The 24,116-nt window shown below is 42.6% G+C and overlaps 1 protein-coding gene across 1 annotated transcript in view; it reads left to right on the forward strand.

Annotated features, from left to right (window-relative positions):
- Positions 1–520: 520 nt before the first annotated feature.
- LOC138304267 (syntaxin-4-like) overlaps positions 521–24,116 on the forward strand; it is a 291,940-nt gene continuing 268,344 nt past the window's right edge. The window contains exon 1 of the mRNA XM_069244190.1: positions 521–635. Within this exon, the coding sequence (XP_069100291.1) occupies positions 606–635 (30 nt within the window). The 5' untranslated portion in view covers positions 521–605. The remainder of the gene's footprint in view (positions 636–24,116) is intronic.

Here is a 24,116-nt window from a genome sequence, read left to right on the forward strand (position 1 = left end):
ACAAACTCTGGGTACCTCAAGAATCCCTAGGATGTTGGGAAAAAACGACGGAAATTCGGCGTGGGTAACTTATGTGGACAAAAAGTTGTGAGAGCCTAAGCAAGACATGCCCCAAATAGCCAAACTAAGGTCTGGCAGCGAAGGGGTTAATTAACATAACTTGGGCTCCTCCTCAATGTTTGCGACTCACTGACAAACTCGTTCAAGCACCCTAGTCATCCGATAAAGGGTCATGCTGGGGATCAAGGTGTGCGGATCTGCTTGTTCTCGTTTCTTACAATTAATGCAGCTTCTATGTGGCCTGGTTTACAACACTATACAAAAATCTCCGGCTCAACCATGACGACAACAACAACAACGTCTGTAGGTAATTAATCAATTGCATACTAACTGGCGTCCTTGTCTCCTTTTTATGTCAGTGGGTTGGGCTTTTGTAGTGACAAAAGCGTTGGTCGCGCTGGAACTAATACCGTTTAAAGATGGACGTCACGGAACCTAGTCTTTGCTTGCGGTGCGCAGGCGCGCTTTACTCGGGCGGATTCGCTTCTCTAGAGAAGGCCTGGCAGTGTTAGCAGCGGATCTGTTTGACCTGGAGTGGCTGTAGCATGAGAGATCGTACTAGCGAGCTGAGGAAGGTGAGACGATGGGAAAGTTGTTCAGGGGTAAAAACATGAGTATTCGGCAAAGGAAAGCCGTGTAAAGCTAGTACGAGGACTTCGGCAGCTAAGAGAGGCGGCCTTTGAATTGAGGGGCAGGGACAGCACGGGAATGTCAGTGGCGAGCAGTGCAGTAAACTTTTGTTTCTTTCCTAAAGTTTTCAACACGGTTATAATCGCAAAGCATTCCCTTCTGCTGAAAAGTCTAAATTTGCAGCGTGCCTAAATGTTAACATGCATGTGGAGCCGAACTGTAGCCCCTGCACAGAAAGGAATGGAAGTACAGAGCCTTCGCTGTGAGCACTGCCAAATTATTCTTGTATTTTGTCCTCTCTTCTGAACACTAACAGTCTTGGCGCATCGGACCTTATTTACTGGAATAAGTTGATAAGGGGACGCGTGTATGAGGTAGATGAACCTTTGGACTCGTTTAACACGTTCACACCCTCTAGTTTACATATATCATAAACATCATTAAACACTCAATGAAACATCTTTAGAGACAGTGAATTTCAAACACCATGGCCCATTTAGTATCAGTTAGAAAGTTTATCTCCCTATATTAGCAATGCTAATGTCACTTAAATTAGTCTCAAAACCACGTGATATAAGTACAGAAACAACAGGGGTTGATCAAACCTTCTAAAGAATCGCAACTTAATCAAATAATTCACAATCAGTACCTTTTTAAGATCAGGGTACAAAATAATAAGACTAACTGCGCAAAAGAAATAACATACATTGAGGTAGTCAGCAATTGAGCAACATTAAGTCAGTACCCTAGTCAGTCAGGACAAAATCTCACTATCATCAGATCTGCATTAGCATGTTGGGCTTCATGCAAAAAAATGTAGTCAACATTAATTTGGAAAACATCTATCTATGGCTCTATCAAAAATCAGCAGTTGGTATCTAGAAACAAAAGACAAATTGTTAAGGACATCTAAAGTTTGTAACTTTCCTAGTTATGGATCAGCAAGAGGTAAATTGTTCGTCTGGCGGGCATCAGTTCAGGAGGCATCAGCAGCAGGGCATGACATGGAAAATGGTTCAGAATTTGGGACTCTAAATTCTCCAAACCATTAAGAGGAATTTCTAAGGCAAAGTAACAATGAACCATCAAGCGCAAATATGAAACCTCAGCACTTAAGCATGGAGCACTCAAAATAATAGAATAGGATCTCAGCAGAGAGGCATCGGAGAAGTGCCCCAAAGTTCTTATTGCAGTTAAACTAAAGTTGTCCCACGTTGTCATTGGTCAGAAAATCATACACAAGCTTATCAATCCAATGAGAATAATATTCCAAATCAGTGATATACTTAGAAAGTCTTTCAAACGTCAATGATTGGTTCTTCTCCTTTAACGCACGTTGTTGGGTTGTCAAGATGCAATATTTCTTCAGCTCCTTCTATCGGTACATCCATTGTTAGTTCATTGGAGCATTAGTTTCTTATACATCTAAACTATCAAATTGTATCTATTGTTGTACACACATTACCAAATGCACAGTAGCTTATGAAGACAGGAAAAATATTTGCAGGATTTGGTCAACCTCCAAGACAGATAAAATTAGTTAACTTTTATTCAGCAAGCATGAGATCATATTTTATTCTGACATTGCAATTTTAATAATTGGCAGACATTAATTTCAAGCTTAGGCCTTGCTAACTTGAGGCCTACAGTTAATTTAAGCTAACACATAGCATTTAATCATAAGTATGACATATTACTGCATTTTATTATTAATGTACACTCTAAATACAGATGTTCATTAATACAACATTTCATGTTAGATGGCGGCCAATCAAGTGGACATATTTTATGAGTTACATGTTATTTTCTATATTAAGCAATTTCCTATGCATATTCAAAATACAAATTACATTAAATATTTATTAGTAAAGTTTCAGCGCTCACACTCCCTCCTCTGATGACTAAATATGTCATCACACAAATTTACTCCCACAAATTTTCCTTCAAAATTTAGTTTCTTTTATTTTCTCATTTATTTTCACGTTTGAATTTTCCCTATACCGATTTTCCATTTCAATTTCCTCCCTCCTCTGGATTCTTTCTCATTTTTTTTAATCACATTGTACAATTTTCTCATTCCTCATATTAGTATCAAGCAAATCACAATAGTTAAAATCACTTGTATTATTTTCATTATTATTCCTTTCCTAGGTTGCCAAGCCAATTCTTCACAGAAGCAATACCTTTGCCAACATTTTCCCAGTCATTAGGTTCAGTTAGTCCTTTCAAATCCGCTTTATCTTTTGTTAGAATGTTAATAAGGCCTCTAATTTCTTTACTATTGTCTGATATATATATATGAACAACAATGTTGCGGACTAAGCAATTTACAAACTCCGCCCACTTTTGCTAAAAGGATGTCTAACACAAGGCATTTCTGAAGAGTCATAGCTCTTAACGCAGCCATCTCAGTATCCACTAGGATAATGGCCACTGAAAAATCTGTCCCCATGTTATCCACAATAGTAGACCACTTTCGTATCTTAATAGAATTCAGAAAAACTCCTATTGTATGAATTATTGCTTCAAATATGTCTCCAACAATGCCAGAAGCTGATTCTCGCTTTTGACTTTAATGATGTAGTTCAGTCATTTTTGGTAATTTGTTTAAGTCTTTAAGAGGATACAGCTTTGTTTAAACTATCCCTAGTTAACATGCCATACCATCCTCTAGGAAGACAGTAATATGCATTTTGTCCACAGATGTAGTAAACACCTGGAACTGCCGGGTCCTGACCATTCAACATAAATGTCCATTTATACTGAAACAAAAACACACGTCTGCACTCATTCATTCCCACAACCTCCTTATCTACTCTAGATTTTGGCCTGTATATACAAAGCTTCCCTACATGTAGTGCATCTAAAGCTAATTTCCCTTGCGTTGTTGTCACTAAACGCATGATCATTTTCTGTTGTCCTTATCACTAACCATTTGTCTAATTGTACCTTTAATGCTCTACTTCTATCCTCTCTGTAATCTAAAAAGCTCTTTTCTACAGATGTAAGCAAGCATGTCAGGTTATTTCTATGCACATAAGCCATTCCAAATGTTAATGTAGGCTCAAAGAATCCTCACACTATTTCTTTGTTATTATCCTTAGCTACTCTACTCAGGTACTTTATTATAGGTACAAACAAAAACACTGTGTCGTAATTAGAATGGAAATATTGGATATACTCCTCGTTTTAGAACCTTGTTTGTAAAAGACTACAACTCATGCCATAGGTGAGAGGCAGACTATGATACGTTACTCCTTCTTCGACTGAGGAAGGAATGTGGGTACAAACAATTCACATCCATTGTATCAACGTACTCACGCAATAGGCGATAGAAGACATTAGAAGAAAGTTCTCCCTGTGGGTTATCTACATGTAGATATTTTTCATCTAAGCTAAACTTATCTACTTTGGAGTGTAGTAGTCTCTACAGCTGTGGTATATGGTTGGCTTCATCCGTATCAAGAACAGATACACAATCACTATCAGGCACTCTATCACACATACAGTCGCTAAACCAGTACCCAAGTATTTAAAGTATCTATTCTTCCTACACTGCTGGCTGGGATTTGCCATGGTCTGTAAAGCAGAAGTAATAACAATTTATAGCTATGCAGCAAAAATCAAAAACAAAATCTTCAGCAATTATTTACAGCTTTCAGTCTTGATTTCAGAATTTTCAACAGATTCAGTTAATCAGTTTTCTTCATGTGCCAAAGTATTGACCTGGAATATCTCGATCAAAACAAAGATTCTTTCTGCCACTCATTGGTAGATACATCCGCCCATTCAGGACTAGAGTACCTTTGACTTGCAATTCTCTTTAGCTTTCTATCACCACCTAACTCCCCTTCACTTACGTCTTCTTTTCTACTGGTATCGACTTCTTCCTCAGTTGTTGTCACTTTGATCACTTTGTTTGCTTTTGGCTGCGATTCTGGCCAATGACTTCCCTTAAAGCGCTCTTTTCAGTATTGGACATGCAACATCTTCTTTTGACTTTCCCGCGCCCGGTTCAGGAGGAGTTGAACCTATGTTGCTTTGATCCGCCTCAACTCCTTCCCCATTCGGGTCAGTCGTGTATTCTGTGTGGCGTTCACGACTGTGTCCCTCTGGGAAAACCCTCCTTTGGTCAGGTTCTCCTATTGTTTCAGTAGAGGTCTGTTCACTGCCACTTTCCTGTATTCCTTCCACTTTGTCTCTCACGGGAGTGTTCACATTGGATGTGGTTTGCTCAGATACAGTCTCCAACTCGCTTTCTCCTCTTTCCAAGCCTGGAGGTTGTCTTGTCGTTGTTGGTAATCTCAACAACTCTGCTTCCTCATCAGAAGGGTTATGCACTTTCCGAGTGTGGATGACATGAATCCAGTTCGGAAGACCAGCGCACTTGACAACAGTTGTTGTGATCAACACTATCTGGTAAGGGCCCTCCCACCGAGGCTCCAAACACGACTTCCTCACGTGCTTTCAGACTACATCCCAATCCTTTGCTTTCAGACTGTTCTTGATCTTGAGATATACAGTTCAATGCACAAAACCTTGCGACTTGATCCGCATATCCATTTCCCATTGAAACAAAATCTTGCAATGTCTGATGTGCACTGCATTTAAACAGGGCAAACTTTTCAGATAATTGAATGGCTTGTAACAATTCAAAAATTCTCTCACCATTTCTCACTGGTGAACCAAATGGGGTAAGGAAACCTCTCTATGACCACAATTGGCCAAAGTTGTGAACTATTCCGAATCCATACTGACTGTCTGTGAAGATTCTGACTGTAAGCGGCGCGGAAACATGGCATGCTCTAGTAAGAGCCACCAGCTCTGCTTCTTTTGCAGATTATACTCCTTGAAGCCAGGACTCTTCCAGTATTCCAGAAATAGTACATACGGCATCATCTGCTCTTAATGCGTCCATGTTATCTCTCAGGCAGAAGCCATCAACAAAAATAATCTGGTCATTATCTTTCAAATGAGTATCTCTAATGTCAGGTCTCGGTTTTGTGCACAATTCAGTTACCACTAGGCAATGATGTTCAGTGTCATAAATTTTATCTCTCAGGCAGAAGCCATCAACAAAAATAATCTGGTCATTATCTTCCAAACGAGTATTTCTAATGTCAGGTCTCGGTTTTGTGCACAATTCAGTTACCACTAGGCAATGATGTTCAGTGTCATAAATTTTGTCAATCTCAACATTTTCATTTGGAAGCAAAATTGCCGGGGTCAGCACTGTATATCTTTTAATGGACACATTCAGGGATCCCAAGATAATAGACTCTTATTTAGTTAAATAGGCACTTGCCAAATGATGGGTCTTGGATGTAGTGAGTAAAACTTCAATCGAGTGAGGGACCAGTACCGTAAGGAGAGGTCGCATCACAGTGCTCTCATTTTGCATGAGACTCTTTTTCAACTGCTGCAACGGACCTCAAACACCCTGGTAAGGCTGCTGCAACTTCGTCCAAGGTAGCTGAAAAATAGGCTACTAGGCGATTTACACCGCCATGTGTTTGAGTCAAGACAGATAAAGAACATGCATGTCAGGGCTACGTTTCCACGAGCTCTGTATGAATCTCAACAGGGCCCACCTCCAGATACCTCTAAATCTGAATGCTCCTATAGCGCAGATTTTTGGAGTGATCTGATGAGGGGAATGTTGTGGGATGGGATCAGCGGGGAAGGAGATCTGAGAATATAAAAAGGTCACAGGAAAACAATACAAAGTACATTAACAATTCTGCACAGACTTGAACTGCAGTATGGCGTAAGGGTTTCAGATTACTTTGAATTTTGAGTTACAGTATGGAAAGATGCTTGAGAAAATGAAAAGGCATCAGGACATTTAGCAGTGGGTTTTGTCGAGCCTTTCCCTAATAAACATGCAATTGGGTGTCTAATGATACCTTCTTTAATGTAATATATATGCCACAACATTCACCCACTTGCGCTATGCTTGCATCATGAAGATCGTAAGTCAGCAATAAAATTCTTCAACTTGTAATCCTCTTTATCATGTTTATAAAACTCTTGACTTCAGAATTAGTTGCAGGCTAAACAATATTTTCAAAAGAATTCGGTGCACTTTTAATTGTATGAAAACATTCTGCCTGTAAGATGCTGAACTCAGAGTGACCCTGTAATAAATCAACTCAAGACTTCAGGACCTAAACTCAAATAACTTGAAAGCTACATCAACCCAGATGCACTTTCAGAGAAAGAATAATCTTACCTTCAGAGCACCTGCTCTGGAAATACACTCTGCTAGAGGCTCACACAAAGATTAATGAGCGAGATGACTGCAGCTGATAACAGGAGAGACTCAGTACGAAAGCTGGGATGACAGCTGCCTGACTGGGTTGAGGAAAATACCCTTAGGAATGCCTTCACCGAGATGAGAGCAAACCGGACTGCCACCAGGGAGCCCCAGAACAATAGTGAGTATTGTTTGCTGGGCGGGGCCAGTTTTATACTAGGTGCCACACCCAAGATAGTGGCTGTACAGCCTGCTGGGAATTGTAGCCTCTTTCAGACTACTACAATGAAGCAGCACAACGCTAGCAAACAGCTATATGGAGGAACAAACATTTTTTTAACATCCAAGACATGCCATATAATACCATAAAATATCTCATGGGGTAATAACGCAGTTTAATAAGAAAACGAAAGAGACCACCAGTTAACTTTGCAGGCGGCCTCGTGAGCTTTCCCTCAAGATGGTTTGGCACACAGTGGTAACAATGAGCGCACAGGTAACTTAGCTGGGGTGGGCCCTAGATCGCGCACCAGCCGTGTTCTGACAATGCATTATGTTCATGACAGAACAACATGAAGGGTTTTGTGTTATCATGCATAACTAATGCTGGTGCTTGACACAGCCTGTCTCAACTCCGTGAAGGCTTTCATACAGGCTTGGTCTAACACTAGAGGATTGGTAACTTCTTTGTGAGTCAGCTTTTGCAGGGGTTTTGAAATGACCAAAAAATGAGACTGTGTGACCATTAACATTTCCTTTAACATAGGAACCCTTCTGATCTAACTCTAGTGAAGCATCCAAAATACATTCCTCCTCATCTCAACTTTCACTCACACAATCATCGTTTATTCCATTCTCACTGTGTAAGGGGAATTGGTGTACAGTAGTGTTCCTCTGATTAAGCCTTTCACCTGTGACCGTCTGAGAAAGCATCACTTACTTCTGTTCCATTAGGGATTGATTTGTTGTTTAGGCACCATTTGCAACTGGGGTTGCATCTGCTGTGTTTGGGGCTTCTGTAATTCCTGTAGGTGCATAGGCTGAAAACATTGCATCAGGTTCACATTATTCTGGAAATTTGGATTTGGACCCCTCATTCTTGGTCCTCTCGTGGTTTGAAAAAAAATGACATCACTCATTTGCTGAGCAACACCTCCTTGATTCATCATCAGGACCTCCTGTTTCCAATGCCCGAGGCCCCCGCAATTGTGACATGGCAAAATCCCTTTCATTCCTTGTGCTCCACCTTGCACCACCACTGTATTCAAATCAGGACCACGGTTCACACTACCCATTCCTCCACAGCCTTTACCTCTCTCGATTTTGAAACAACATATTCCCTGCTGTGGCTGCGGAGGAAAGCTTCCCTGAATCCCTGTCTGTGCTGCTCTAATCTGCATCACAATTGTCTTTTCTTTTAACTTTCTCTGTTTCAATTCAATCTTGTCACTACAGTATTTTGCATACTGCAACACTTCATCAGTCGGCTTTGCTTGCCACCAAATCAAATGACTCGTAATCATCTGGCTAATTTCAGGTTTTAATCCTTCGACAAATCTCAACACAAAATGAATCATGTTGTTTGACTAAGTTGTTTCTGAACCACTGTAATGCTTAAAGACCTGCAAGAATCTCTCATAGTACGCAATAATCAACTCTTTCACTTCCTGGGCTGACCTGTCTATGCTCTGCCAATCAATATTCTTTGGCAAAATCCTTGTCTTTAGAAATTCAGTCACTTTATAGTAATATTTCATTACTTCAGGAGACGGTGCACCTGTTGCTGGATCTCTCTCTGGTTCCTTTGTTGGACAATCTACACTCCTTTTGCATTCCACTCATAAGTCTGCTGCGACTACTGTCTCTAGCAGAGTGTTTAAGTCTTCCCATAGACATTTTGCAAGTTTGTCAAACCTGTCTGCTGGTACCATTCTAAAGGCTTCTCCCTCAGTCTGGGATAATCATTTGTAAATGATTGAATGTCACTTCTGCTCCATGAAACATGAACAAAATTCCCTCCTGAAATTTCTCTCGTTGGTAGTTATCTTTACTGCTTCCTCAACCTGTGGCATGTTTGCTGGGGGAACATCAGAATCCTTATTCCCCTTTTCCCATTTCTTTAACCATCTGCTTTCCCATTTGTCTAAGGCTCTCCATGTGTGAATGCTTTGAAGTCATTCCTTAAGGTGCGTTTTCATTCCTGCAGTTCTCATGTGCTTTTTGCATTGAATTCTAACCTGTAACTCCTCTTCAAGTGTTTAGTTTTCCCAAGGTCTATATATCATAATTGTCTGCGACGTCTGCCAATTTCTGATGTACAGTTCCTGCTCTCTTAATGACTATTGGACACATATATCTCAGTTTATCTTCTGTGTATGATTCAAGTCTATTTACTCCCATGGTCCGGGGGCGTGTCCAAGATGGCGACCGGGTCGGATGCATAGTTTGCAGCTCCGTCCCCGGCCTAAAATAAAAATCCAGATAGAAGATGCCTAGACCCGCAGTGGGGTCGAAGAACATCTCCCCCAGATGTGGAGGCACTAGGGTGGGGACGGCGGCGAGCGGAGCAGCAAAGGAGCTTCTCAAAGAGGTCGGAGCAAGACCGTGCATCGGGATGCCTGAAGCGGCCTTCCTCGCAGCACGGCCGCGTTCAGAGTCGACCGGGCGCTGCCCGCATCAAAGAAACGGGACAATCTGGACTGCGCCCAACCGTAGAGCCGGGGTCCCCCTGAGACGGTGAGTGGCGGCTGGATCGCGCGGCTGATTCCACTCGGGGGCTCTGCTCTACTTAATTCGCACCTGATAGACGCTACCTCTTCCGCGCTGGGGAAGCGCATACACGCACAACAGGCCTCCTCAGCCCCAAGAAGGCCCATCAAATAGTCTGGACAACAACCGAAAGGTGCCGGGCAGGCCCCCAGGTCCTGGGCATCAGAAACACTCGGAAGATTAGCACACAACGTGGCAGCCAACTAGAAGGGTGGAAATGTGAAGACGAATGTGCGCAAGATACACACCAACTCACCACATTGGGGACAAAGAAATGCAAGCCAAGATGAGGGGGCCGGGAGAAAAATTACCTGAACAGCACAAGAAGATAACAGAAAAGCAGCAAACTGTAAACTACTGAAAGAGCTGCACCAAGGGGCGCTTCTTAGTAAGGGACGAAAAGGAAAAAGCGGCAGAAGTGAAAAATTAAAATGGCTGCTTGAAAACACCAGGAACTGCAAAGCGGCACTACCTAGTTGCACCGTCTCAAACACGCCACCAACGCCAAAGCAAAATATTTAACCAATGTGACGCAAACCCTACTGACTAACAACAAAGTTGAACGTAAAACTCTTTATGGGTAAACCAAAGACCCCAGGAGCGCCTCCAAGAACCATGGATTCCGCCACAACACCGCCACCAATTGGGGCCTCAGACACTTATCAAGCCCTTCAGAAAATGGAAGCGACATTGCAATCGCATTCAACACAACTTGAAAAGGTGCTACAAGCCATACTGGACACTAAAATAACTTTGGAGGCGAAGATCGGCTCAGTCATAGAAGACGTTAACTTGCTCCGTACGGACCAACAGGCGATATCAGAAAAGGTCGCTGGACTGGAAAAAGACGCATGACACATCGACACATCTATGCTTGAGGTTAAATCGCAACTGAGCGCTGTAACAGCAGAGGTGGAGACACTTAAACGCAGAGCCGAAGAAGCCGAAGGTAGATCGCACCGAAATAACATCCGGTTCGTGGGTTTTCTGGAACTCGCCGAGGGCCCCAGTGCAGAACTGTTCATCGAACAATGGCTGACTGAATCGGTTTTGGAGAACAACGTCCCAAAGTTTTTTTTCCATAGAACGTGCACACAGGGTCCCGGGCCGACCTCCGCCACCAGGTGCTTATCCTTGCCCCCTAATAGCAAAATTATTGAACTATCGAGATAGGGACTTCATTTTACAATTATTCCGAAAGGCAGGCCTAATGTCGTATGAGAACTCACAAATAACAGCCTACCCGGATTTCACAGTAGAGGTACAAAAAAAAGTAACTCATTCTGCCGGGTCAAGGAGCGTCTGAGAGAACACAACATCAAATACTCTTTGCTGTTCCCCGCGAAGCTACGAATACAAGACAATACCCGCACTCTCTTCTTCTCTACTCCTGAAGACACATGGACTTTTCTCCATGCAAAAGGACTAGCTGACCCTTCATCCTCTACAGATAGCTGCCTACCTCCGAGGGAAAAACGCAGACCCCGTAGAAAACAAGATAGCAAACCTACCCCTGAACAATCACGTGTCAAACGATCGCTGCAGCTGCAGTCTACGACGCGTTTCGCCAACGCATCACCGACATCCCTGTCTGGGCAATCAGAAGCAGGCCCGGACCCAGAGACAAACTCAGACGAATCTGCCCGCGGTCCCAACTACGATTGGCAGACGACATTTGTTAAATCTCTGTCCCTGTAAAAAAAAAAAAGGAGGGCGACCTACCCACCGCCCTCATTTGAATATTTACACGGTCTGCTGCCACATGATGATTACTCTTCTTAACTGATCTGCGCGGCTCGCTGCTGCTCCCGCCCGGCAAAGACATCAAAACACGCAATATAGGCCGGGAACAAGTCATTTAAACTCCTGCGGTCACGGATCACTCCCTGCTTCATATGGACCGTTATGCCAGGATGACAGGTCCTGGAACCCACAAGTTCTTGCCACAACTGCGACTGCTGCTAAGTATGGCAGATGTTATAGTTGCAGTTGCATGGGCCGTTTGTTTGTTATATGAATCGACATGCATTAATGGTAGAGCGTCATACCACAATGTAAACCTAAAAGGCAGATCACATAACCTAGTAGCTAACAGGCTAGGTGAGTTAAATATACAACAAACCACAAATATAACTGGACTTGTGCAACCAAAGGTGGTGCCCTCCCACATTGACCTACCAAAACTCCATGGCTTCTCAGAATCAGCGTCATGCCACACAATATAAAATTCTCACATGGAACGTAAAGAGCATGGCAGCTGTAAGCAAAAGGCAACGGATCTACGCATACCTCAGGAGACACCAGATACATATAGCTATGGTACAAGAAACACACCTAGACAAGTCCTTGTTTGCACATACCAAAACGAAATGGAGGGGCCAATTATACGGGACCACCTCCTCAACATATGCCAGAGGCACGATAATTTGGATAGCTCCCGGGGTCCCATATACTATGTCCCGCACACAAAGTGATCCAAACGGATGATACGTAGTACTGGAGGGTACTCCAGATGGTGGCCCCTTAGCCCTGATAACACTATATACTCCGAATATATACCAACGCGACTTCCTCAGCACTCTAAACAGCAGCATCCTCAGTGACCCCGCAATAGATGCCATTTGGGGAGGGGATTTTAACTGCGTCCTAGATATCTTGAAAGACCGTTCCACCCCTCCATTGACCCATGCCCCAGCTAAACGAGCGTCGCTCGATTTGGCGGACTGGGCATTTAATAATGGGCTAAAAGAAATCTGGAGAACCGCCCACCCTACACTATGTGAATATTCATTCTACTCACCAGTACATAAACTTCACACCAGGTTAGACATGTTCTTCGCTACACCTAGCATAATCCCAAAGGTAGTCACATCTGGTTATTTAGCCAGCACTATATCAGATCACAACCCTCACTTCGCTACACTGAACTGGGGCTTTATATATGCACGAATCCCTACATGGCGCTTGCAACCAACCGCACTGACCGATCTCCCTTTTAGCACTGAGTTGGCCACAAGCTCATCGAATTATTTTTCCCTCAACAAAAACACAACATCAACCCTGGCCACTGAATGGGATGCCCACAAGGTTGTAATTAGGGGACACTGCCTGGCTGCATCTGTGGGTATCAAGAAAATGCTTTCCTCAGAGTTATTAAAAATAGAAACTAATATACATAAGGCAGTGATTGAAGTTACAACAAATAATGGCTCATTAGAAACACTAACTTCACTAAAAGCAAAATACAGGGAAACAGACGACAATCTTAGTAGGCACGACTACAGACACTATAAAATGAGACAACATGCCGAGGGAGACAGATCGGGCAAATTGCTGGTGTGGCTGGTACAGCAATCATCGCCGATAGGGGCTATCAGACTACAAACAGGAGTAGTAGTTAACACTCAAGTCGACATAAACAAGGCCTTTTCCACGTATTATCACTCATTATTTCAACCCACTACCCCCCGCAGAACATCAACTGGCTGAATTTCTATCCCTGATTCCCAAAAACTCCATCATTAACAACGCTGACACCCTAGACGGCCCCATAACTACTGAAGAGCTTTGAATGGCCCTCTCACAGATGGCACGTGGCAAGACCCCTGGTACAGATGGTCTGCCAGCTGAATACTATAACTCGCAAAGCACTCACCTCCTGCAACCTCTACTAGAGGTGTTCAATGAAGCACGTACTAGGAAACAGTTACCAGACTCAATGAGGGAAGCATTAATAGTGGTCCTGCCAAAACCTGGTCGTGACCCACTAGATGTCAAGTCATATAGACCCCTTTCTCTCTTGAACACTGATTGCAAACTCCTAGGGAAAATCCTTGCAAATAGATTGCTACCTCATATGCCGCACTTAATACACCCTGATCAGTCGGGTTTTATCCCAGGCAGAAACACATTTTTAAACATTAGGCGCCTAATCCGCATCATGCAACACACCACAGAACCATGTAGCGTGGCCGTCTCACTGGATATAGAGAAGGCGTTTGATACGCTTGGTTGGGAATATTTATTCCGCACCCTCAAGGCATTCGGATTCCAGAATTGCTTCATTAATTGGATTGCTACGTTATACTCCGAACCTACAGCCCGCGTTAAGACCGATCAGGTAATCTCGGAGGCCTTCCTTATAGGCAGAGGTACCAGGCAAGGCTGTCCGCTCTCCCCATTATTGTTTGCAATAGCTATGGAGCCACTCGCAGTTAAGCTTAGATACTGCACACATAGATGGGGCATACGTGAATTCGACACATTCCACATAATATCCCTATACGCAGATGATGCCCGGATATATTTGCGCAACCCCACCGCCTCCCTTACCGAGGTAATGCGTATACTGAACACGTTTGCTCTCGTTTCCGGCTTACATGTGAATTGGTCCAGGTCTTGTATCTTCCCTCTTACCTGCCTGTCCACTGAACAGAGAACGTCTCTCCCCACACATCAACTACCATGGACACACCAGACCTTCAAATATTTGGGTGTTCAGGTGTATCACTCTGTCAGACTTAAGGGAAGGCAACTTAGACAGATTGCTTCGTTCCACCCGTGGCTCCTTGACTTTTTGGAGTTCCTTGCCTTTATCCCCAATGGGCCGGACAGCCATAGTCAAGATGCTAATTTTACCAAGATTCCTATACTTTTTTACCGCACTCCCGGTGATTCTGCCTCGCTCATTCTTCCACAAAGTGCATTTTCTATTGACTGACCTGCTCTGGGGCAGAGATAGACGCAGAGTAGCCCTAACTACTACACAATATCCACAAGTAGAGGGAGGCCTGGGCATGCCAAATCTCGAATTATATTACGCAGCTGCCCACCTTCAATGGGTCACTAAATGGGTAGTCGACCCACACAATGCAGAGTCTACAGCAATATCGGCTTATACAACCCCAACAATGACTTTGACTAGTTTACTAGCGGGCCCCCCTTATCCACCAAACAACTCACCCTTATTGGACACGGCTAGACACTGCTGGAAGAGATACGTGCAGGGTAAATCACACTCCCTTCCCTACTCCCCTCTACTCCCACTGACACATTTACCGAGGATATATGCTGTATCTTCTATACTCTAAACACAGGCGACCTCTACACTGGCTCTAGTGCAGTCAAGTTCGTAGATCTGGTATCCGCGGTGGTGATGCGCTCGGGAGCTTTCCTGACATTCAATTCCATTATTAATCTCCTACGCAACCTATGGGGCTGCGGCCACAACGAACCGAACAAATCCCTTCTACTCACTGAAATACTTTCTATGGGCGAGTCAAAAGGCGTGGTTGCCAAAATATACAAAACACTCTTAGCAAGTAGTTGCAAGGCCCTAACTCCGGTCAAACTCCGCTGGGACACTGTCCTTCCCATACCAACGACACAAAAATCCTGGGAATTAGCCCTCAAATCAGTCAAGACCGTGTCTCACAACTCCAGACTCAAGTACACACAATTTAACTATGTGCATCAAGCATATCTCTCCCCTGCCCGTATTCATAAAATTTACTCAGGCGCTAACCCAACATGTCCAAGATGCGCTACCCCTGCAGCAACTTTCTATCATATGGTCTGGGAGTGTCATGCGATTAACACTGGCTGGATCCGTGTCGTTGACACAACTGCAGAAGTGATAGATCAATTGCTGACCCCTACTCCAGAATCCTGCTTGCTAAATATACGTCACCGCACAAAAGGCGGCAAACATACTCACAAATTTGTGGACCTAGCCTTCGTGACATACAAACGTCTGATAGGCACACACTGGAAGGCCCCAAGCGCCCCGTCCCACTCACTCTGGTTGAGAGACCTACACGACTATGCACTGGCAGAGTCACAAACATTATGACACTTACAACATAAGGGTCTGATACAGGGAGGGACTGAAAGCTGGGACCTTTTTGTAGTCAAAATCGAATCCAGAGACGATAAGTACCCCCACATGAGTCAGCCCATTAAAATTCTCGGTTCACGCTGGAACCAAAAATTAACCATAGCAACAGAATTAGTTAATAGCAGAGCCAATCAATCGCATTGACAAGCCGAGTCTATAATTTATCTAACCACCAGCCACTCCTTGCTACGGATATTTATCCGCACCAAAATGCACACATAGATATGAAGATCTTAGTACCTGTATAGTAATATGCTCCTATTATTATATCTGACACCAACTTTCATAAACTAAAATAACAACCATCATGTCTAATGTTAATAGTTATATAAAGTTTATTTAATGTCAGTACATTAAAATACAGCTGTGATGTATAGTGAAACGCACATACATTAAGAAAAACAAGTGAAGGGAAGCCGGATATTCTCTCATTATGTATATGCTATGTACTGCTAATTTTGTACCTTGTTTTGAAATAAGTTGAATAAACAGATTTAAAAATAAATACTCCCATGGTCCCTTCAATCACTTCTGCTTCCATCACAAGTCTAGTGTAATTTATGTAGTTCCCTCCAGTGGAAGCACCTTGTGGACTACCTAACCATTCCAACTATTCAATCAGTTGCTGGGCTGCCAAACCTTGCAATGAAATGTTATTAGCCTGTGTACTTGGCATCAGCTGAGCTGTCAGCTTGGGAGGTTGTGATGTCATTAACTTTAGATTAGAGCTGATGTGTGACCATGCTTCAGTATTTGGTGGAACTCTGTAAGGACTCAAGTCTAATAATGATCCTGCTTCATCAATGGTCTGTCTCATGGGAGATACTATTCCTGCATTACCATCTATTCTTTCTCCCATTGTATTTTAACTCGGGATCCCCTGACCGTTTGTCCTGTTATGTCCTTGTGCAAACAATGGTATGACTGGAACAATTGTAACTGGCACTGACACTTGGACTCCTAGGGTGTATCACTCCTGTGTTCTGACTCATTAGTACAGACATCTCTGTCTGCGTACCTGTCACAGGGGTGACTTTCGGAATTGCTTGTGGCGGTATTTGAGGCAGTGAGTGTGGAGTTGACTCCATCTTAACTAATGACTGTCTCTGGTAAACCTGTCCTGCCGGCACCGTTAAGTTTGTGGCAGTATCTACAATAGACACAGCTGGGTAAACTCTTGGAATACATGTCTGCGGCATTGGATTCTGAGCTGCCGATATAGTAGGTACACTCGGACTATTCTGTATCAGACTTTGTGTCAGGTTAACTTGGGTCGGAGCTGTAGGATTTACATTAGTGCTCAGACCAATGTCTTGGGCTGCATCTGGTGGAGGACAATTCTTCAACAATTACAGTATCAACTCATCCTCATCTGACTCTTCATCAAGCGTCAAAGATTTCCTTGTCTCCTTTGACTTCTGTCCTCTACCCTCGGAATGACCCTTGTTTGCCTTCTTGGTAGCTTTTCTCCCTTCTTTCTCATCTTCCTGTGTAATTGCAGGAAACATTTTAATTCCATGTAAAGTCTCAGATCTCCAAAACGCCTGATCACTGTCTCATCTAGCCTCCGCTAGTGTCTTTTCTGTCTTTTTCATCCTTCTCTCACATTTTAACTGTTGTTGCTGTCTAGCCAATAGTTCCCAGATTGCTAATGCTTCGAACTGTGCTGGTCTCGGGAGGGGCTTCATTTCATACATCACCCTCTTCAGATTCTCAAAAATTCGCAAATTAAATGCCCTATGTATAGGAAACGCAAAAATGTCCCATCTTTCTCTATCGTTTTGCACCACTGTTTTAACCAAAGGCATGCCGCAGCACCCTGCTCCTCAAAAACTACATTTGCGGGTGTACCTTCTGGAGGAGTAACTCCCCCCTACTGTTGCTGGAATATACACATCTCCTCTTAGAGCAGATTTTAGAGCTTTGAAAAACTTCATCTTTGCAATTTTACGGTACCCAGATCAAATCAGGAAGTGACTTTTAATCCCAAAATCCTCTTCACCCACCTTCTCAACCAGTTGCACTACACAGTCGCTAGCCTATCCTTGTGCGACCCTTCTCACTAACCAACCTATCCAAGCGCGGCTCCAATGATGTCACACGTACAGCGGCTGACAGTCTTGCGGCTTGCCTTCCTTCTTTCACAACCACACTAAACGTATGCAAAATTATTGCGAGCACCTTACCAAAAACCCCAATATTTTCCTTTTACTACAGGGATGGTTACACAATCGCTTACGAAACCTTACAGATTTTCACTGACTGCTTTCGCTCTAACAGCTACTCTTTCATCCTCAGTTTCCCCAAATCGCATGCAAAAGTCGACCCACAAATTTTACTCTCAGCTGATCAATTGGTCTGTCCTACTACACATTGACTCGCCCAATCTCAGTCGAAGGTTTCTTTCACTCACTTTTGACATACACCGACTTGTCGGCCACGCCCGATAGACCTACTATACAGACAAATTACAACAAATACCAAGTGTCTCATACGCCTTTTCAAAATACTCCGGAGTCTCAGACCTCGCAGGGTCCGTATACCAACAACCAAGTAGACAATTTGTGTTGAGCACCAAGCGCCACACATGTGAAGGTTGCCGACTTCCCTACTCTCACACTTCAGAGTACCCAAACCCCTTTCAAAACATCATTTGGGGTACTAAACTCCTCTAATTCTCACAAACATCACAATTCACCTGTGGTATGCTTAAGCTGTGCAAGTGCAAAACCCTACTTTAATCACTCTATCACTAGAACGCTGGGAACATTTCAAACAAACATAGGCAAACTCCGAGGACCTGGGAGAGTCATCCTAGGTTTTTAGGGACACATTTTCTCTCTATTTTGCATCATCTAGAAATATTTCAACCAAATCCATTTTTGATCTCTTATCTTTTATAGCGATCTCTTAGGTAGATAAACCATGACCTATACTCAAGGATGTGTTCCTACAGAGATAGACCATCCTACTCTGCTACCATTTTGGTTGGCACGTCGGACCTTATTAGTTTATTGCAGTAAGTTGATAAGGGGACCCATGTATGAGGTTGATGAAACTTTGGACTTGTTTAAGACGTTCACCCCCTTGAGTTTACACATATCATAAACATCAATAAACAATTAATGAAAAATATTTAGAGACAGTGAATTTCACACACCATGACCTATTTGGCCATGAATAACCACACCTTTTAGTATCAATTAGAAAGTTTATTTCCCTGTATTATCAATGCGAATGTCACTTAAATTAGTCTCATAACCACTTGATATAAGTACAGAAACAACAGGGGTTGACCAAACCATCTAAAGAATCTCAACTTAATCAAAACATCGACGATCAGTACCTCTAAAGATCAAAGTAGAAAACAACAATAAGAGTAATTGCTCAATAGAAATAACATACCTTGAGATAGTCAGCAATTGAGCAACATTAAGTCAGTACCCTATTCAGTCAGGAAAAAATCTGTCATCTGATCAGCATGAGCATGTTGGGCTTCATGCAAAAAAGTTTGTTAACACTAATATGGAAAACATCTATCTTTGGCTCTATTAAAAAGCAGCAGTTGGTACCTAGAAACAAAAGACAAATTGTTAAAGACATGTAAAGTTTATACCTTTCCAAGTTATGGATCAGCAAGCAGTGAATTCTTCGTCTGGCGGGTGTCAGTTCAGGAAGCATCAGCACCAGGGCATGGCAGTATGAACTAAGGCAAAGTAACAATGACGCATCAAGCGCAAAGATGAAACCTCAGCACTTAAGCATGGCGCACGCAAAATAATAGAATAGGATCTCAGCAGAGAGGCATCGGAGAAGTGGCCTAAAGTTCTTAGTGCAGTTAAACTAAACTTGTCCCACGTTGTCATTGATCAGAAAATCGTACAAGAGCTTATCAGTCCAATGAGAATAATATTCCAAATCAATGATATACTTAAAAAGTCTTTCAAACGTCAATGATTGGTTCTTCTCCTTTTACGCACGTTGTCGGGTTGTCAAGATGCAATATTTCTTCCGCTCCTTGTATCGGTACATCCATTGTTAGTTCATTGGAGCATTAGTTTCTCATACATCTAAATTATCAAATTGTTTCTATTGTTGTGCATTGACACTTCTACACACATTACCAAATGCACAGTAGCTTATGAAGACAGGAAAAACATTTGCTTATTTGCAGGATTTGGTCAACCTCCAAGACAGATAAAATTAGTTAACTTTTATTCAGCAAGCATGAGATCATATTTTATTCTGACATTGCAATTTTAATAATTGGCAGGCATTATTTTCAAGTCTAGGCCTTGCTAACTCGAGAACTACAGTTAATTTAAGATAACACATAGCACTTAATCATAAGCATGACATATTATTGCCTGTTATTAATATAGACTCTGAATAACATTTACCTCAATATGACATTTCCTATTAGATGGCGGCCAATCAAGTGAGGCCATTTTATGAGTTACATGTTATTTTCTATATTAAGTCATTGTCTATGCATATTCAAAATAAAGTTTTAGCACTCACAACAGTGATTTAAATATAGGCCAGAATGATGTTTGTCGCAAAAACATCAGGACTGCTTGAGATGTCACTGGAATTAAAAACAAACAAAAGAAAACAAAAAACGATACACTGGGAACTTATAAATTAAAGGGTGAAATTTTGGCAGCAAAAGGGTGGCAGTCATGAAAAACTCTACCTCAAAGAAATTTGCAGTGTTCTGACTTAATTGGCTGCATTTTAAAATATCGTCTGCGGTTTGGGCGCCTGCTACAGAGCGCCTTCTTTGCCCAGTAAATCTCACGATGTAACAATAGGGTTAAGATAACTCTAGTGGTTAATGCACTTGCACAATAAATATGTATTTTGTCTAGTCACAGTTTTGACTTATAAAGTAGTACAGAGGGTTAATGTGTCTCCTGTAAACCATATAGTGTAACATGTAATTTACACTTTTATGTGGGTAAGTAGGTTACTGCTTTTGACAGAGAGATCCTTTTATTAGTACAGACAGCCACTAGCACTGCTTTACGTTTTAAATTCTTACTTTGCTGGTAGAGATTATATTTTAAAATTGCATAGCTGTGAGAAACACAAAGACGTTGTGTGACTCCTACATCTTGAAACCCACATTATCTTATGTAACATTCTATACTTTGATTTACACGCTTGTATAGTTTACTAACGTAATGTGTGTGTGATGGAAAGTTCTTCAACACCCTACATTGGAATAAGTAGCACTTGAAAAGAATTGAATACTTTTTAAATTGTTATTTATATAATTACTTGGACAGACCGATACATCCTACATTCTTGCAGTGCAGGAATATCTCTTATAAACTGGCATTGAAAAAAGTCATAAACTTTTCTCTGAATTGTATTTTCTCTTAAGTACTTGTGTAGTAATCACAAGCTGTATGTCTTTGTTTTCCCTCTATTGTACGCAAACAAAAGAATGCCTCATGGCCCTTTGAATTCGACCTTTGTTTTGGCCTTATCTGGACTCTAAAATAAGAAAGCTCCCTCGCCATCTGCACTTTGCTGCTCCGAATAAATAGCAGAGAACAGGTGGGCGCCCCTGAATTGTGTCCAGTGTTGGCAAATTACTCTAACAAATTCAGCATATTGCACTGGGGGCAGACAAAGCACCTATCTGGCTCAATAATAGCTGCCTGGTCCCCTCTTCATTCCTGCCATGCAGCCATGACATGCAGCTTTGTGGCTGTGACTGGCAAAGACCTAACCGCTGAATGTGGAGAGAGAGAAGGCGGCAGTGTATGACCATAGTCGTCTTCTGTGTTTAGTGTAATTTGTGCATGGTGGAGCAGTGGATTGTATTTTATTGCTTTTATGTACCACTTTATTATCCCTTTCGAGACACAAAGATGTTAAGCAGAGAGACTTTGTTCCTTTAGGGAGGTAGTTGATGGAGCCTCTCCCATTTGGGAAAGTGTTTTCAAGATATCTTGTGTCAGGTGTAAACGGTTCTTCCAGTCCGTGTTTTATTAATTTCATGGTATCACATGCAATCCTACCTTTGCAATGGTTAAAGTTTGGAAAACAATGCACAACTTGAGACCTCGGGCAAAGTAGACTTAGGGCTGTTTGTTGACAATGGCTGGTGAAAAGGTTGCTACCCCTGCTGAGGGAACATGCTAGCAAATGGGGGCACCACTGGCGGTGGGGTTCTATGCAACCCTTCCTTTGCAGTAGTAAGGTAGCCACAGCAATGTGGTTATTGCTGAGTATGGCATCTTTACAGTGTAGTGATATAGGGACAAGAACATCACTGTTTAGAGATGGAGGCCTTTGTGTGGCTGGTTAATGTATACAGAGAGAAGAAAATAATTCTATGGAGATGGTACCCCCTACCTCAGATGGAGTTGCTATGAGGCTACAGTCTTGGATTGTTTGAGAGAGAGTGGCTTTATTCTGTAGGATAAGAGTTGAGTACAATGATTTTATTGATTTTATGTGGTTAAGAGGTGTCCTAATAGGAGATGTTTACATGTCTAGTCCCTAGGTGGATTTGATTGTTGGGAAATAAGGAGGCTCTGAAAAGCTCCCCACAGCAGAAGTTCTCTCTTTTTTTTTTTTTCCAACACATATACTAGCATGTCGAAGGAGCAAGATGTATGAGTACTGACATATAAGAACAGCAGGAGGTGTGAAGTGTATGCATTATTCTATTAAAGCAATTCAAAATAGCTTATATGTATTTCTAGACAGCAAAGGGAGCAAATGAAAACGGCTAAATTTGACAGTGCCAAACAAGAAATATTTTTGTTAAGCATATTTGTAGTATATTTACTTTTTACCAGCGAAACGGTCAGAAAGTCCTTGCAAATGTCTTTGGCTGCTTGCTGCCATAAAATCACGTTTAGCTCCAACCAGGAAACCTTGAGTCCTGTCATGTGAATTCTTTAAGCTACTCCATTTTTGTACAGTAACAAAAAAGTACTAGTTGAAGAACCAACAGCTTCCTGTTTTCAGTCACTGAATCTTTGCTTTTTAAAGTCAGCCCTCTGATATCAAAATTTTGTTTTAAAGAGTGTTATTTGTACAGTAATGCAATTTCTCCTTATTATTTCTTACAAAACAATCTATGAAGTTACAAGATAAAATGGTAACATTGATGAATTTTTTGTACAACAGAATGTCTACTGATGTAACTCTTTTGACAGTTGAATAAAGTACATGAATGAGTCACTAAATCAATTTCCTGTTTCTATGCTGTAACTTATGCTTCTCCAACGAGTAGCTCAAGAGCTACTGGTAGCTCTCCAGCTACCTGCAAGTAGCAATCATGTCTGTGGTCCCAGCCGACTACATTGGAAGCTTTATCGTATTGGAATTAATGTACTTATTCTAAAATTGAGTACGTATTCAAGACGATAATCTGTGTATTTTCAGAACTTGTAAGCTGATTGTAAGGGAACGCCTCCTTGGCATGGTTACCCCCTGACTTTTTGCCTTTGCTGATGCCAAGTTATGATTTGAAAGTGTGCAGAGGCCTGCTAACCAGGCCCCAGCACCAGTGTTGTTTCCCTAACCTGTACCTTTGTTTCCACAATTGGCACACCCTGGCATCCAGGTAAGTCCCTTGTAACTAGTTCCCCTGGTACCAAGGGCCCTGATGCCAGGGAAGGTCTCTAAGGGCTGCAGCATGTCTTATGCCACCCTGGGGACCCCTCACTCAGCACAGACACACTGCTTGCCAGCTTGTGTGTGCTGGTGGGGAGAAAATGACTAAGTCGACATGGCACTCCCCTCAGGGTGCCATGCCAAACTCACACTGCCTATTCCATAGATAAGTCACCCCTCTAGCAGGCCTTACAGCCCTAAGGCAGGGTGCCCTATACCATAGGTGAGGGCATAGGTGCATGAGCACTATGCCCCTACACTGTCTAAGCAAAACCTTAGACATTGTAAGTGCATTGTAGCCATAAGAGTATATGGTCTGGGAGTCTGTCTAACACGAACTCCACAGCACCATAATGGCTACACTGAAAACTGGGAAGTTTGGTATCAAACTTCTCAGCACAATAAATGCACACTGATGTCAGTGTACAGTTTATTGTGAAATACACCCCAGAGGGCATCTTAGAGATGCCCCTCTGAAAACATACCCGACTTCCAGTGTGGGCTGACTAGTTTTACCAGCCTGCCACACACCAGACATGTTGCTGGCCACATGGGGAGAGGGCCTTTGTCACTCTGTGGCTAGTAACAAAGCCTGTACTAGGTGGAGGTGCTTCTCATCTCCCCCTGCAGGAACTGTAACACCTGGCGGTGAGCCTCAAAGGCTCACCCCCTTTGTTACAGCGCCCCAGGGCACTCCAGCTAGTGGAGATGCCCGCCCCCTCCGGCCGCTGCCCCACTTTTGGCGGCAAGGCCGGAGGAGATAATGAGAAAACAAGGAGGAGTCACTGGCCAGTCAGGACAGCCCCTAAGGTGACTCTGACTTTTAGAAATCCTCCATCTTGCAGATGGAGGATTCCCCCAATA

This window comes from Pleurodeles waltl, chromosome 7 (genome assembly GCF_031143425.1).
Source record: "Pleurodeles waltl isolate 20211129_DDA chromosome 7, aPleWal1.hap1.20221129, whole genome shotgun sequence".
Classification (NCBI taxonomy): domain Eukaryota; kingdom Metazoa; phylum Chordata; class Amphibia; order Caudata; family Salamandridae; genus Pleurodeles; species Pleurodeles waltl.